At 41.0% G+C, this 12539-nt stretch overlaps 2 protein-coding genes across 2 annotated transcripts; one reads left to right on the plus strand and one right to left on the minus strand.

Moving 5' to 3' along the window:
• Positions 1-52: 52 nt before the first annotated feature.
• Positions 53-7304, plus strand: ufsp2 (ufm1-specific peptidase 2). Its single transcript, XM_063218596.1, has 12 exons — positions 53-146; positions 355-430; positions 550-733; positions 854-911; positions 1098-1255; positions 1367-1559; positions 1883-2029; positions 2139-2303; positions 2755-2879; positions 3568-3644; positions 3969-4093; positions 6799-7304. Exons 1-12 carry the CDS (start codon positions 144-146, stop codon positions 6883-6885), a joined length of 1398 nt encoding a protein of 465 aa, XP_063074666.1. The 5' UTR covers positions 53-143; the 3' UTR covers positions 6886-7304.
• Positions 7305-7549: 245 nt separating this feature from the next.
• ankrd37 (ankyrin repeat domain 37) lies at positions 7550-9244 on the minus strand. Its single transcript, XM_063218597.1, has 4 exons — positions 9040-9244; positions 8361-8513; positions 8138-8229; positions 7550-8002 (listed from the first exon to the last, which is right to left on the minus strand). The coding sequence occupies exons 1-4, from the start codon at positions 9061-9063 to the stop codon at positions 7771-7773; spliced, it is 501 nt and encodes a 166-aa protein (XP_063074667.1). The 5' UTR covers positions 9064-9244; the 3' UTR covers positions 7550-7770.
• Positions 9245-12539: the final 3295 nt, after the last annotated feature.

Below are 12539 nucleotides of genomic sequence, written 5' to 3' on the forward strand. Positions count from 1 at the left end.
GGGTGTTCAATGGACCAATGAACGATCTCCCTTCCCCAAGTGTGACGTGTACCCGGAAACATGTGCTAGATCGAAAGCCTCTGGTACAGCAGTTTATCGGTGTCTGAGGAAGCTGAAGAAGTATATATCTACAGACTGCCGAAATGGTAGGCCTTTCTAAGATTATATGACAGTAAAGTAAGCTACATAGTATGACTTTTGTCATTCAATGCCGTTGTAGATGACCTACTGTTTGGTGGAGTGCACGGTAACACTGCGCCTGGCAGCTCACGAACCTCGTAATGTTAGAATCACATTGTATTTTACAGCCAGACAGTGTTGTGCACTAATCCATGTTGTTTGATATTTCCCAAGGCTCCATCTGACAGCACTGTCATCTTACGTGTGCGCGGTTCTTTGGCTTTCTCGTGTTGGTTAGAGAGCTCCAACGGTAACGAATGTTTTTGTTTACCATCCCAGCTGTTTTGCTGTCAGCTGCTTCACTGTCTAAGCCTAACACACACTCATACACAATGAGTCACTCGTTGTCTCCTTTCTCCTCCTCTGTAGGCTCACAATCACAGAAGTCTGTTTCAACGAGTTTCAGTGATTTGCGTGCCAAAGTTAGGGACGAATCTTTTGTCTTCAATTTGTGCAACAGCCCAGTGTTCATTTGGCCAAATAAAAACTGCCATGCATCAGTGAGCAGCATAACAGAGTCTACGAGGTGTGGAGATCTTCAGAAACATGTAGAGTGAGTATCATATGTCTGTTTCAGTTTTTGAAATTGTGCAGTCATTAGAACTATAGTTGATGTTATCATGAAGTTAATCCATTAGATGTTGTTCTGCACATTCCTGTAATTCTTATTTAGAATGGAGGACGGAGATGGGGGCGGCAAGAAGAAAAGAAAAGACAGAAAAACTGTGTCCGTGAGTGTTGTTTATTTAAATTAAAATAATATTTTATTAGGCCTACTGTTAAATGTGAAAAATACAGTAACTACTTTAAAATTGGACATTGATGTGTTCCAGGAGACTAAACCTTTTTTTTTTTTTTCTTCTTCTTCTTCTTCTTCTTCTTCTTCTTCTTCTTCTTCTTAATTTGATGATGCGTAGACTGTTGTTAATTTAGCATCAATGACCGAAGTGACTGTCTCAGATGAGGAGAATCTCACCGCCCCTCGCTTATCCCAAAAGAAGAAAGAACACTCCTTGGATATGACTCTCCCCTTGGACTGTGTCGTCTCTACGGGTGCTGATGAGACTGTTGGAATGTGAGTTGCCTTCATCATCTGCATCCAGCTCCTATTTAGTTCTCATTTGTTTTTATTTTTAATTATGTGAAGTCAGTCTGACTGAAATACGTTTACACCTTTCTCATCTAGTGTTTGTGAACGTCTCATTGGAGCACTTTGTTCTCAACTGTTGGACATGGAAAATGTGGTCTCCCAACACTTGCAGGGGACAGACATTCCCGTTCCTCAGCCTTTCCACTTCATGCTACCCGAACCCCATGGCCTGATCAGCGTTGTCTACCCTGCAAATACCTCAGACAACGATTTGGAATCGTGTAGAAAGGCAAGATTTTTTTTTTCAGTCTCATGGTTTTTGAGTCAATTTTTTTGTATCAGTGACATCCGGTGTGTGGCTAACTACCTTGCCATATGTTGTCACTTGTAGACATACTTGCTCATAATATGTGAGTGTAGAGTTCTGGAATGTGATGAACTATGGTATTTGGTTTATGACCACTGCATGAGTTGATTGTCAGCCTTGGTTAATTGTTACCATATAGTAGTAAACGATTATTTTACCTTGCACAAAAGTCTACAAAACAGCTACTTCATTCAATCAAACAGTTATTTGAAATACATATTCACAAATGTCTTTATTTGCCTTAGGACCTACACAAGAAGTATGAGCTGCCAGAAGATAGACCATACTTCAAGCGAGCAAATGCATTTCAATTTCCAGACCAGCAGTTCAAGGACGGTTATCTCCGCAATCCACATGAGCATCTTAATCATCCAAACCTAGAGGACGCTAATGTGAGTAGAATTCAGCATACACTGCAGTAAGTGTAAAGGTCATGGAGAATGCACTCATAATACAATAAAAGTTTTCAAAGACTTGTAAATTCTGTCTCCTTTCCCTTAGCTCTATCTGGTGCAGGGTGTATACAGCTACCACCACTACATGCAGGATCGTATGGATGACAACGGCTGGGGCTGTGCTTACCGCTCACTTCAGACGATCTGCTCATGGTTCCAACAACAGGGCTATGTGGAGAGGACGGTGCCCACTCACAAAGAGATTCAGCAGGTATGTGGACTGGGGTGGGGGATGGGGGGAGAAGGCAGCCACAATCTCCACTACTCCCAACACTAGTGATGGAATATTAATAGTGGTGGAGGTGCCAATAGATGTAGCAGGACCTGTCACTGATAATAAAACTATGAAGATGTAGTCCTCCATTTCGAGACATACAGACACATCGGTGTAAGATTCACAATGATGGCTCTGACCTCTGTTTAAAAAAACAAAACAAAAACCAACTAAACTTAAGTATAATATTTTGTATTCATGCCCATTACCAGTGGAATTTTCTATGGAATGGATTATATTTCTTCAAAAAGTATAATTTAAGTCCTCTTTTCATATTTTATTTAGCCATGTAGTGTATTCAGAGTAAGAATTAACATGCCAGTGGTGTACTATGCTCTGTAGCTTTGACCTTTGACAGCTAAACAGACAAAACTATTTTGTGTTCCAGGCCCTTGTTGATGTAGGAGACAAACCTGCTGCGTTTGTGGGGTCGCGGCAGTGGATTGGCTCAATTGAGGTGCAGGTTGTACTCAATGAGCTGCTCAAAGTCACATCGAAAATTATGTTTGTCAGGTAAATGTAGTTTTATAGTATTTGACTCAATTGTGCAGGGGTTGGACAATGAAATCGAAACACCTGTTTTTAGACCACAATAATTCGTAGCAGCCCGGCCGTGTATATTGACCCTGCGGAGGTCCCGACGGACAGTTCTGGTGGTAACAGGAGAGTTGAGTTTCACACTTAATGAACACACTGTCACACAGCAAGACGTGCATCAACAATTTGTCCTCTTTTGAACTCTGATATATCACCCATAACTGTGTGTTCATTGCATTATTTTGAGCCGAACTGTGCCCTTACCCTGCTAATTGAACCTTCACACTCTGCTCTTACTGGTCCAATTTAGCCATGAAACCTCCCACACTAAAATGACAGGTGTTTCAGTTTCATTGTCCAACCCCTCTATGTCATTGATTCTTGAGAATGTGGCTATGTACATATAAAATGAAAGTCTTTTAAAGAACTGTCAGAAGCACAAACTCCCACCTACACCTGAAGAATACCAGACTGGTCGAAACGTTGGGTAAAATAAATTGGGAGCAGCAACAGTGTGCGGACCTTCTTTTTGCTTGTTTGTTCTTGTTTGGCTGTTTTAGCCACATTCTCAAGAATCAGTAATGTATCAGTCATCAGTGTTTGCCAGTAAGGTTTTCCATCGAAGTGTAGCTTAATGAGATCGATCTATGTTTTTTCTTTCAAGCCAAGGCTCCGAACTTGCCACAAAGGGACGAGAGCTAGCAAACCATTTTCAGACAGAAGGAACGCCAGTGATGATTGGTGAGTCACTGTTTTGGATGCATACTCTACGCCACAGAAAAGCAGTCGCTCAGGTTCAGTGGGAGCCTATCCTTATTGGCTGCCCTTTTCCATTCAATATGAACAGGAAAGGGGCGCACCTTGCATCAAATGTTATTTAATTAATTTCCTGAACACGTTTGTGCACAAACAAAAAAGTTTTGATGCAAGGTGCGCCCCCTTTCTGTTGATTTTGAAATGTTTTATTTGGGCCAACACCCTCAAAATAATTGTAAAATAATCAAGAAACTCTGTGTGAAGCCTGCTACCTGCAATAACTGCCTTTTCCCATTCCCATGACTATAGGAGGTGGTGTACTTGCTCATACAATCCTCGGTGTGGCATGGAGTGAAAGCTCAGGGCAAATCCGTTACCTCATCCTGGACCCCCACTACACTGGTGGCGAGGATCTGCAGACCATTACTGAGAAGGTACTTTTCACAATAATGCAGCACAAATAATGCATTTATAAAATAACTACTTTGAGGCACTTTCAGGCAGTCTGTAGAATGGTCTTTTCATTTGTAAACTAGGCTCATTGAACATTTTGGGGTTTCTTTCAGGTGCATTTTAATCTGATGTATTTTCACTTTCACCTTAGCATAGGGGTAGCTGCCAAATTTGGTATAGTGATGAACTGAGAAACTGATAGGGAATCTCTGGAACTTGTTGCAGAATCTGTTGTGTGTGTGTGTGTGTGGGGGGGGGGGGGGGTTTGATTTAGTTCATGTATTCCTCTTGACAACAAAATGTTTCAACCCAGCGCCGGCGCTAGGGATAGGCAGACAAGGCGGCCGCCTAGGGCGCCAAATGTCTTGGGGCGTCAGTAATACAAAAAACTCCCACAAAATTAGAACTTAGAGCAAAATAAAACATTTAACTTCACATGAACAATGAATATTCATGGCCAGTCAGTATAAATGTAGGTAACAGCTCAGATGTGCTGCATCAGATGTACAGTGTTATGTTTACAAATGCTATTTTCTAAGTAAATGCACAAAAAAGAAAGGGCACCAAATTGACGAGAACCAGCCCTGTTTCAACCTATAGCAAACAGATAGCAACACAAATAGTTTTTGTATAGTGTGTCCTCCTTAAAGGGACACTGTGTGAGATTCTTAGTTGTTTATTTCCAGAATTCATGCTGCCCATTCACTAATGTTACCTTTTTAATGAATACTTACCACCACCATCAAATTCTAAGTACCGGTATTCATTATGACTGGAAAAATTGCACTTTTCATACATGAAAAGGGGGATTTCCTCCATGGTCCGCCGTTTTGAATTTCCAAAAATAGCCATTTTTAGCTGCAAAAATTACTCTACTTGGACCACACTAGGAAATATTTGTTTATTACTTAGTACACTTTCATGTAAAGATCAAATTTGGCAATAGGCAGCCCAGTTTCAATGAGCAGCATAGTTGCAGTACCCTTTTTGACCATTTCCTGCACAGTGTACCTTTTTAAATCTAATTTCTGTTGTACCTGTGAATCGACACTTCAAGTACAGTGAGTCCAATATGTATTTGATCCCTTGCTGATTTTGCCGGTTTGCCCACTAATAAAGACATGATCAGTCTATAAATTTATGATAATATGTATTCAAATATGGAGAGACAGAATATAAAAAAGAAATTCCAGAAAATAACTTAAAATAATATATTTTAATTTATTTGTATTTAATTTAGGCAAATAAGTATTTGACCCCTCTAGCTAAAGAGGATAAAGTGCTTTGTGGCAAAGCCCTAGTTGTCTAGCACTGAGGTCAGATGCTTCTTTTAGTTGATGACAATGTTTGTGCATATAGTAGAAAAGATTTTTGCCCATTTTTCTTTGCACATTATCTCTAAAACATTAATAGTTTGTGGCTGTAGCTTGGCAAATGGGAGGTTCAGTTCTCTCCATAGAATTACTATATGGTTCATATTTGGAGACTGTCTAGGCCACCTCACGACTTTAATATGCTTCTTATTGAGCCACTCCTTCGTTGCTTTGACTCTATGTTGTGTATTATTGTCATGTTGGGAGATCCAAAAATGGCCCACCCTTCAGTGTAGTGGTGGAGGGAAGGACGTTTGCACTCAGGATTGCACATTAAATGTCTCCCTCCATGCATTTGTTGACGATATGAAGTTGTCCTGTGCCTTGGCCAGACAAACACCCTCAAACCATAATGATACCACTTTCATGCATGATGGTGAGGAGGGTGTTCTTGGGATCATAGACAGCAGTGCTCTTTCTCAAAACACATTGAATTGTGATAATGCCAAACAGCTTGATTTTGGTTTCATCTGACTACAGCACCTCCTTATCATATCCTAAACCAGTCTGATGTCCATTGGCAAACCTCAAGTGGGACTGCACAGGTTCCTTCTGAAGTAGAGGTACCATGTGTGCACTACAGGATTTTAAACCTCTGTGGCATAAAGTGCTACCAGTAGTTTTCTCAGTGATTTTGGTCCCAGTAGCTTTGATATCATTGCCTAGTTCATCCCGTACAGGTCTAGGGTGATTTCTTTCTGTTCTCATGATTATCAAATCCCTACAAAAGGTCAAATCTCGTATAGAACCCCAGACAGGCTGATGGATAGTCATTTTGTATTCCTCACATTTTGGAAGAAATGCATCAACAGCTGGGTCATTAATACCCAGTCTCTTTCTTGTGACTTTGCAGCCCATTTAATCTTTGTTCAGGTCTAAAATCGTGTCCCTGATATCATTTGACCACTCTTTGGTCTTTCCCATGCTGGTGAGGTTGGAGTGTGACTGATTCACTCATACTATGGACTGATTCTGCTGATCCAATGTGTCTTTTATGCATGTTAGTATGTACAGGTGTCTTTAATTCAGATGACAAGTTGATCGGAAGTGCCCATCTGGTCTGTGGGCCCGGAACTGTAATCAGTTGGCAGGGGATCAAATACTTATTTTGCTCGATGAAATGGAAATAAATTAATATATATTCTCTTCAGTTAATTTCTGGATTTTCTTTTTGATATTCTGTCTCTCCATATTAGAATGCATATTATCATAACATTTATTGACTGATCATGTCTTTGTTAGTAGGCAAACCAACAAAATCAGTAAGGGATCAAATACATATTGGACTCACTGTACTTTTTATTTCTTAACAGGGCTGGTGTGGCTGGAAAGGGCCTGATTTCTGGGACCAGCAGGCATACTACAACCTTTGCCTTCCTCTTCGACCAAATATAGTATGAGAGCACGTGTGAGTGAGAGAGGTAGTAAGTAATATATAGAACTACAGCTCTGGAGAGGAAATGGAGCTCTGAGAAATTGTTAGTTTCACATTTATTTGTAAAAAAAAAAAAAAAAAAGTAAAAAAACTCATGTAATATTTTCAAACCTCAAACAATATAGAAAACAAGATATTACCTTTAAAAAAACAACATAATAGGCTACTTTTTTGTAACCTCGGAAGAGTTCACACCCTTTGGCAAAAATGTCCTATTTTATTGCATAATACTGTACAGACATTTACAGATGTGTTAATGTAAGAGTCAACGTGTCGGTGCATAACTGTCAGGAGCCTGTATATCAGTAGTGGGACATGTAACAAATACACATATCTTCATCTCCAATGAGTTGTCGTCACATTAAACATACAACTTCTACCTTACTCTCAGGTTTGCTTGTCATTCATTCAGTCAACTGATAAGGCACTCCCAGACAGGATCAGTGTGTGCATTCCAATATGCACACTCCCGTCCTCCACTTGTGCTTGTGGCCTCGCCCTGCCTGCCGGGCCCACCTCCTTGAAAAAAAACAATAAAGTTTCCCAGTTGTCAGACTAGCCACAACAACTTTTGGGGGAATGTTTTTTCATTCACCATCCCAATTGCAAATGAGAAAATGACATTAGAATTGCGCTTTTGCAAAATATTTAATTAATTTTCTGTCATCAGTGACATCATCATGAGGTCACAAGCAGGCAAGTGAGTAAGGGAGGATGGAAGTCCGCAGATCGGAATCCACCCAGTGTGCCCCCTATCCTGGGACTATTTGTCCTTCCACTTCTCTGGTGCTGACTTCCTCATGCACATGATATCAAATTTCTATTTCCTATTTGGGTGAAGTCAATTGTGTCACCAGTCGCGAGACTTCTTCCCATCTTGAGCATCAGGGCTTATCCGCGCTCTTTTCTGCCCGGTGATTGTGCAGCTGTCGGGCCGTACTCCAAACGCTCCCTCCTCATGGACCCCAAGGCAGGCTTTGCGGTGGTGTGTCAGTCGGAGAGTGCTTAAAAAACGGCCACACTCTGTGAATCCATAGTGCCACGCCAAATCCTCTGCAGTTTTACCATCATTGTTACAAACACTAAAAGGGAAAAGGTACAATGCAATCAATATTTTATCAATAATTAAGTAAAAAGGAAAATGTGAATGGTGATTATAGTAGTCATGCATGGTGACTGTGGCAATACCTTCATGTATCTCAGTAGGCAATACTTACTCAAGTTGTGCATCGCATGCCACAAGGGCACTGAGACATTCAAGGCTACCCACACGTGCGGCTTTGTGGAAAGGTGTCTCACCAGCGCTGTCCTACAATTAAACACACACACGATTTTTATTCTCATTGAAAACTAATTTAAATTCTGCTTGAATATTCTTGAATCTTGATCTTTCACATCATCATGTAGTATCATTGTCATGTTTACATGCCAGCAGCATACCTGATGGTTGGCGTCTGCGCCTGTTTGAAGAAGCCAGAGAAGGCAGAAGGCCTGCCCACCACAAGCAGCCAAGTGCGCCGGAGTTTGTCCCCAACTGTCTCCAGAGGAATTCACTGCGCACCCTAACTCCAATAAGCTGTCCGAGCTGCACACCTGCATAAAAAAAGATGATGTGATCAGAGAAACACAAGCAAAGAGTTTCCACCTAAACGTTTGGTTTGAGAAGCACCCTGACAGCGCCAACTACATTGCACAACAAATGCATGCGGAGCGGATGGTGTGATGCGCAGTGGTTGCCAGACAATGTACAATTGCCGTGGCCCATTTAGCGCGCATATTATTCGCCTTTCTCAACATGGATTTCACAAAACATCCACACACAAAAAACGACATTTTAAGCTACTTCTACTATTGCCTACTTCCAGCCTATGTGTGATTACTCTATTTTATTGTACAGAAGGTTACAGTTGTTAGCTGCCCAATGCGAGTGGTGCTGGCACAGATCGAAATACCGCTCCTTAGACATAGTAGACTACATTTAGGTTTTACCCTGCCTTTTGGTGCAGAGCCGTTTCTCAAAAAAGGGATTAATAAAGAAATAGGCATACACAATAGTTCTCAGTAAGCCCACAAAGGGAAAACGTAGATTTGAGAACAGTAGAACTTTGGTATTTCATACCTGCGAGTCATCAAGCAACAGCATGGTGAAATGCAATCGAGCTCTTCGTGGTGTTTTTCAAATGTAAGTCCAAATTGTATGGCCGTCGCTCCCTCGTTCTTCTGCATGCAGAAATCAGATGCACGTGTGTGTTGTGCCGTGTATGGATATTGTCATAATAACTCCTCTCTCGGGAAGTTTACAGTTGGGGCCGGATGGATCACGTGGTCGGGTCTATTAACCATAGACTGAGATGCTGGTAGCCACACGTAGCAGGGAGAGCGGATGCCAGCCGAGTGCAGGGAGTTGTGTGCGAAAGCTCACGTACGCACTGGCTGAGGCAGGGGGAAGTCAAGTCTTTTTCAGAGGGAGTGCTAAAGCAGTTAGGCTGACTAGGACATTAGTCAGAAATCATGGTTAGAAAACCCGCGCAAAAAAGTGTGTTTTACCGGTAGGCCTACATGACGAGAAATTGTAGACCGAATTTGATCATAACAAAAATTGCATTTTCAAAACAATAATTAATAGGCCTACACCTAGCGTGCATTCCATACAGGCCTACAATGAAGAAGTGCAACGACTGGTACATTTTGCTAAATCATTATTTTGAGGGAATAAGGCTACCGTTTATTTAAAACATGATCGTATATGAAACCTTAGGTAATTGCCTACATTGGGACAAGGCCAATTCTGAAAACACCACAAGGAAGAATAAAAGTTCCATGTCATTTTTCCAACAGTCTATTAGTCAGATATGCTATCCCATTAGCTGACTGTCAGCTACATAGGCCTATTGATCTTTTTTTAATAAGGGATCCATTAGTCCGACATCCCATTGAGATGACCACACACCTGCCTGGGGACGGATGCAGCATAGCCTATACTCGTTCGTTCCAGAGAACCACAGTAGTGTTCGTGTCTTGAACTTCAAGGCACGTTTCCCAATAAAGATGGATCATTTCCTAAATGCAATGGCCTGAACGATTAATCCCAAACATGTTTGAGGTGTTCCACGCCTGTTTCCCAAACATCGTACGCGAACGCCTGTCGTTGATCATCTAGGGTCGCTGTCCACACCGGTGGTGCTGAAACTTACCAGCCTACTTGTCCGTGAAGTGGAGCGTGCCAAAGGCCTAGGCTACAACCACATAACCAAGCAATTACAAAAAGCAATCAATGTGTTGATGTCAAGTGCCACATTTTATAAGGGATGGCCTCCATGTAGTTTGAAACTATTTACAGAAGTTATTGTTGGTGAATAAAACACAGTGCACGCAACCAAATTATGCCTTTACAGCGGAGGAAACGAGCAAACTGCCTGACAGCTGACCGTGTAACGTTCATAAATATAAGGCCCCTGTAAAATACCTGAAGTGGGCAGGTGTGTTCAAAATTAACAAGATATCTAAATCAAATAAGTATGCCTATTTATCGGAGTTCAGACATCTATGTGTGTGCAAAGTAGGCCATTAAATAGGTTACAATGATCTTCAGTGCATGTTGAAGGCTTTGACAACTGGTTGGAGAATTTTGCATACCATCCTGCTGATAACAGCACCTTTCGAATGTGTTACACTTGGCTATGCACAGCATTCAGAATCTACCATCATCAATACAAGATGTTGATCAACAATTTATACACTGCATGGAAATATATCTTGAGACATTGCAGAAGGGTATCTGAACAATGACACAGCAAAGGTGTTCCGACCATAACCAGGCAGTCCAACAACAAATAAGTGTGTGTGTAACCTTTTTTGGTCACGACTTTTTCTTTTTGAACAGTCAATGTACTATATACTATACATACCTGTATGTAGCCTGATTATCATCGACTTTCAAATCTCTTCAACACTTGGTCTGAGCGAGAGCATAACAATTAACATTTCCCAAACGACCTGGTTGACCTGCCTCCCTAGGTTTTGCAATGGTTGTGGGAGGAGTCCCCGATTTTTCTGGAGGTCAGAAACGATATTTACATTGTTCTTGGCCTGACTAGAAGCAACGCTGAAGGTGTTGAGTCACTAGGAGGGCGTGGCGTGGCTAATACACATGCTGTTTTCTTCTCAAACCCCAAACCCCTGCACCTAGATCATCCAATTACCCAGTAGACCTTCATGCCAGTGTAGGCTGTGTCCACACTTACTGTACAGTGCCCAGCAATAATGAGTACACCCCTTTTGAACATTTGAACAACATTTCAATAAACACACCTTATTTCCAAAAGACTGCATGACAACATATGTTGAGCTTACAACAGAAAATGAAAGTTAATGATGTCATGTACGGTAATAGATGCGCCTGGGAGGATACACTGTGAAACACGGGATGTGCATCATTTTGGTGTCATACTTAATGACTGAATCACTGTCACGTCTTTGGAAAATCAGCAGTGGCCATAGGTGTGTATTTAGGGTAATTGTTATGTTGGGAAAGAACACAATAATCAAGTGCATGGTGGTATCTTTGTTTTCCAAGGATAAATACACCCATGTCTTCAGGTGCAAAGCAGCAAATTCTGGGCCCTATGCACAATCAGCTCCAAATTATTTTCTTTCTTTGTTTTTTTGTGTTTTCTCTTGCAGTTTCATTGGAAATGGTAAAGGGTTGCTCTATAGAACTGTTTTATAGCTGACTGTCTGATGGAAAACTGTTACGAGTCCTTAGACTCACCTTGGGCTGATATAATGCTTGTTCAATTAATACATATAGTTTCATTGGGGTGTAGGCCTACTCATTTCTGCACCACAATTTGCCAAAAACTGAAAAATAAATAAAATAAAACCATATTAAAACCTTTCTTTTATAATGTAAAATGAATAGATATCGTATTACACTTCATCTATGCATAAACCGAAATTGTATTTAATGAAATATCTTATATTTTCACAATGTTACTTTTCAAAAAGGGTGTACCTATAATATAACCTAGGCCAGTGTTTCCCAACCTATGGGTTGGGACCCACCTTATGGGTCGCCAAAGATCCACAGGGGGTCGTGGAGCCCTCTTGATTTTAAGGGGTTTCATTTTAAATATATATAGCCCATGTTGAATAAAAGACAAAGCATTTAACTAATAAATGCATAGAAGCAACAAATTGTAAGTGCTACATTAAACATTTATTCTAAATTTCACCACAGACAAATTGAGGAATAAAATAACTAAAATTAGTTTTCGCAGGAAACAGAGGGCATCTTGTGACTCCGTCTTGTGCGGGCGCTCGCGTGGTTGGGTCACCAAAGCTTACAATAGTAAAAACATGGGTCCCTGAAGAAAAAGGTTGGGAACCACTGACCTAGGCACTGTAGGCTATATTAACCAGCATGTTCATAAATTGTGCAATATTAAGAAAAAGTACATTTTAAAACAGATCTTGTATCAGCAGTAGCCTATTTGGTTACTGCCACAGCAGCGTAAAGATAACAAAACCAGGAATGAAGCCCAACAAGCTGGAGGAGCGGTCTTGCCTCCTTCATGTTGCAAGATCCAAAGATACTGTACACCAAAGATAGCCAGCCAA

This window comes from Engraulis encrasicolus, chromosome 16 (genome assembly GCF_034702125.1).
Source record: "Engraulis encrasicolus isolate BLACKSEA-1 chromosome 16, IST_EnEncr_1.0, whole genome shotgun sequence".
Taxonomy (NCBI): domain Eukaryota; kingdom Metazoa; phylum Chordata; class Actinopteri; order Clupeiformes; family Engraulidae; genus Engraulis; species Engraulis encrasicolus.

Excerpts from the sequence above, each read along its gene's own strand:
- ufsp2 (XM_063218596.1), top strand. Across the intron at positions 2,304-2,754 it reads CTCACAAAGAGATTCAGCAG|GCCCTTGTTGATGTAGGAGA; the intron begins GTATGTGGACTG and ends TTTGTGTTCCAG. Across the intron at positions 2,880-3,567 it reads TCGAAAATTATGTTTGTCAG|CCAAGGCTCCGAACTTGCCA; the intron begins GTAAATGTAGTT and ends TTTTCTTTCAAG.
- ankrd37 (XM_063218597.1), bottom strand. The coding sequence starts at position 9,063 with ATGCTGTTGCTTGATGACTCGCAG. Across the intron at positions 8,514-9,039 it reads TGTTGCTTGATGACTCGCAG|GTGTGCAGCTCGGACAGCTT; the intron begins GTATGAAATACC and ends TTTTTTATGCAG. Across the intron at positions 8,003-8,137 it reads GCATGCGATGCACAACTTGA|TGTTTGTAACAATGATGGTA; the intron begins GTAAGTATTGCC and ends TTTCCCTTTTAG.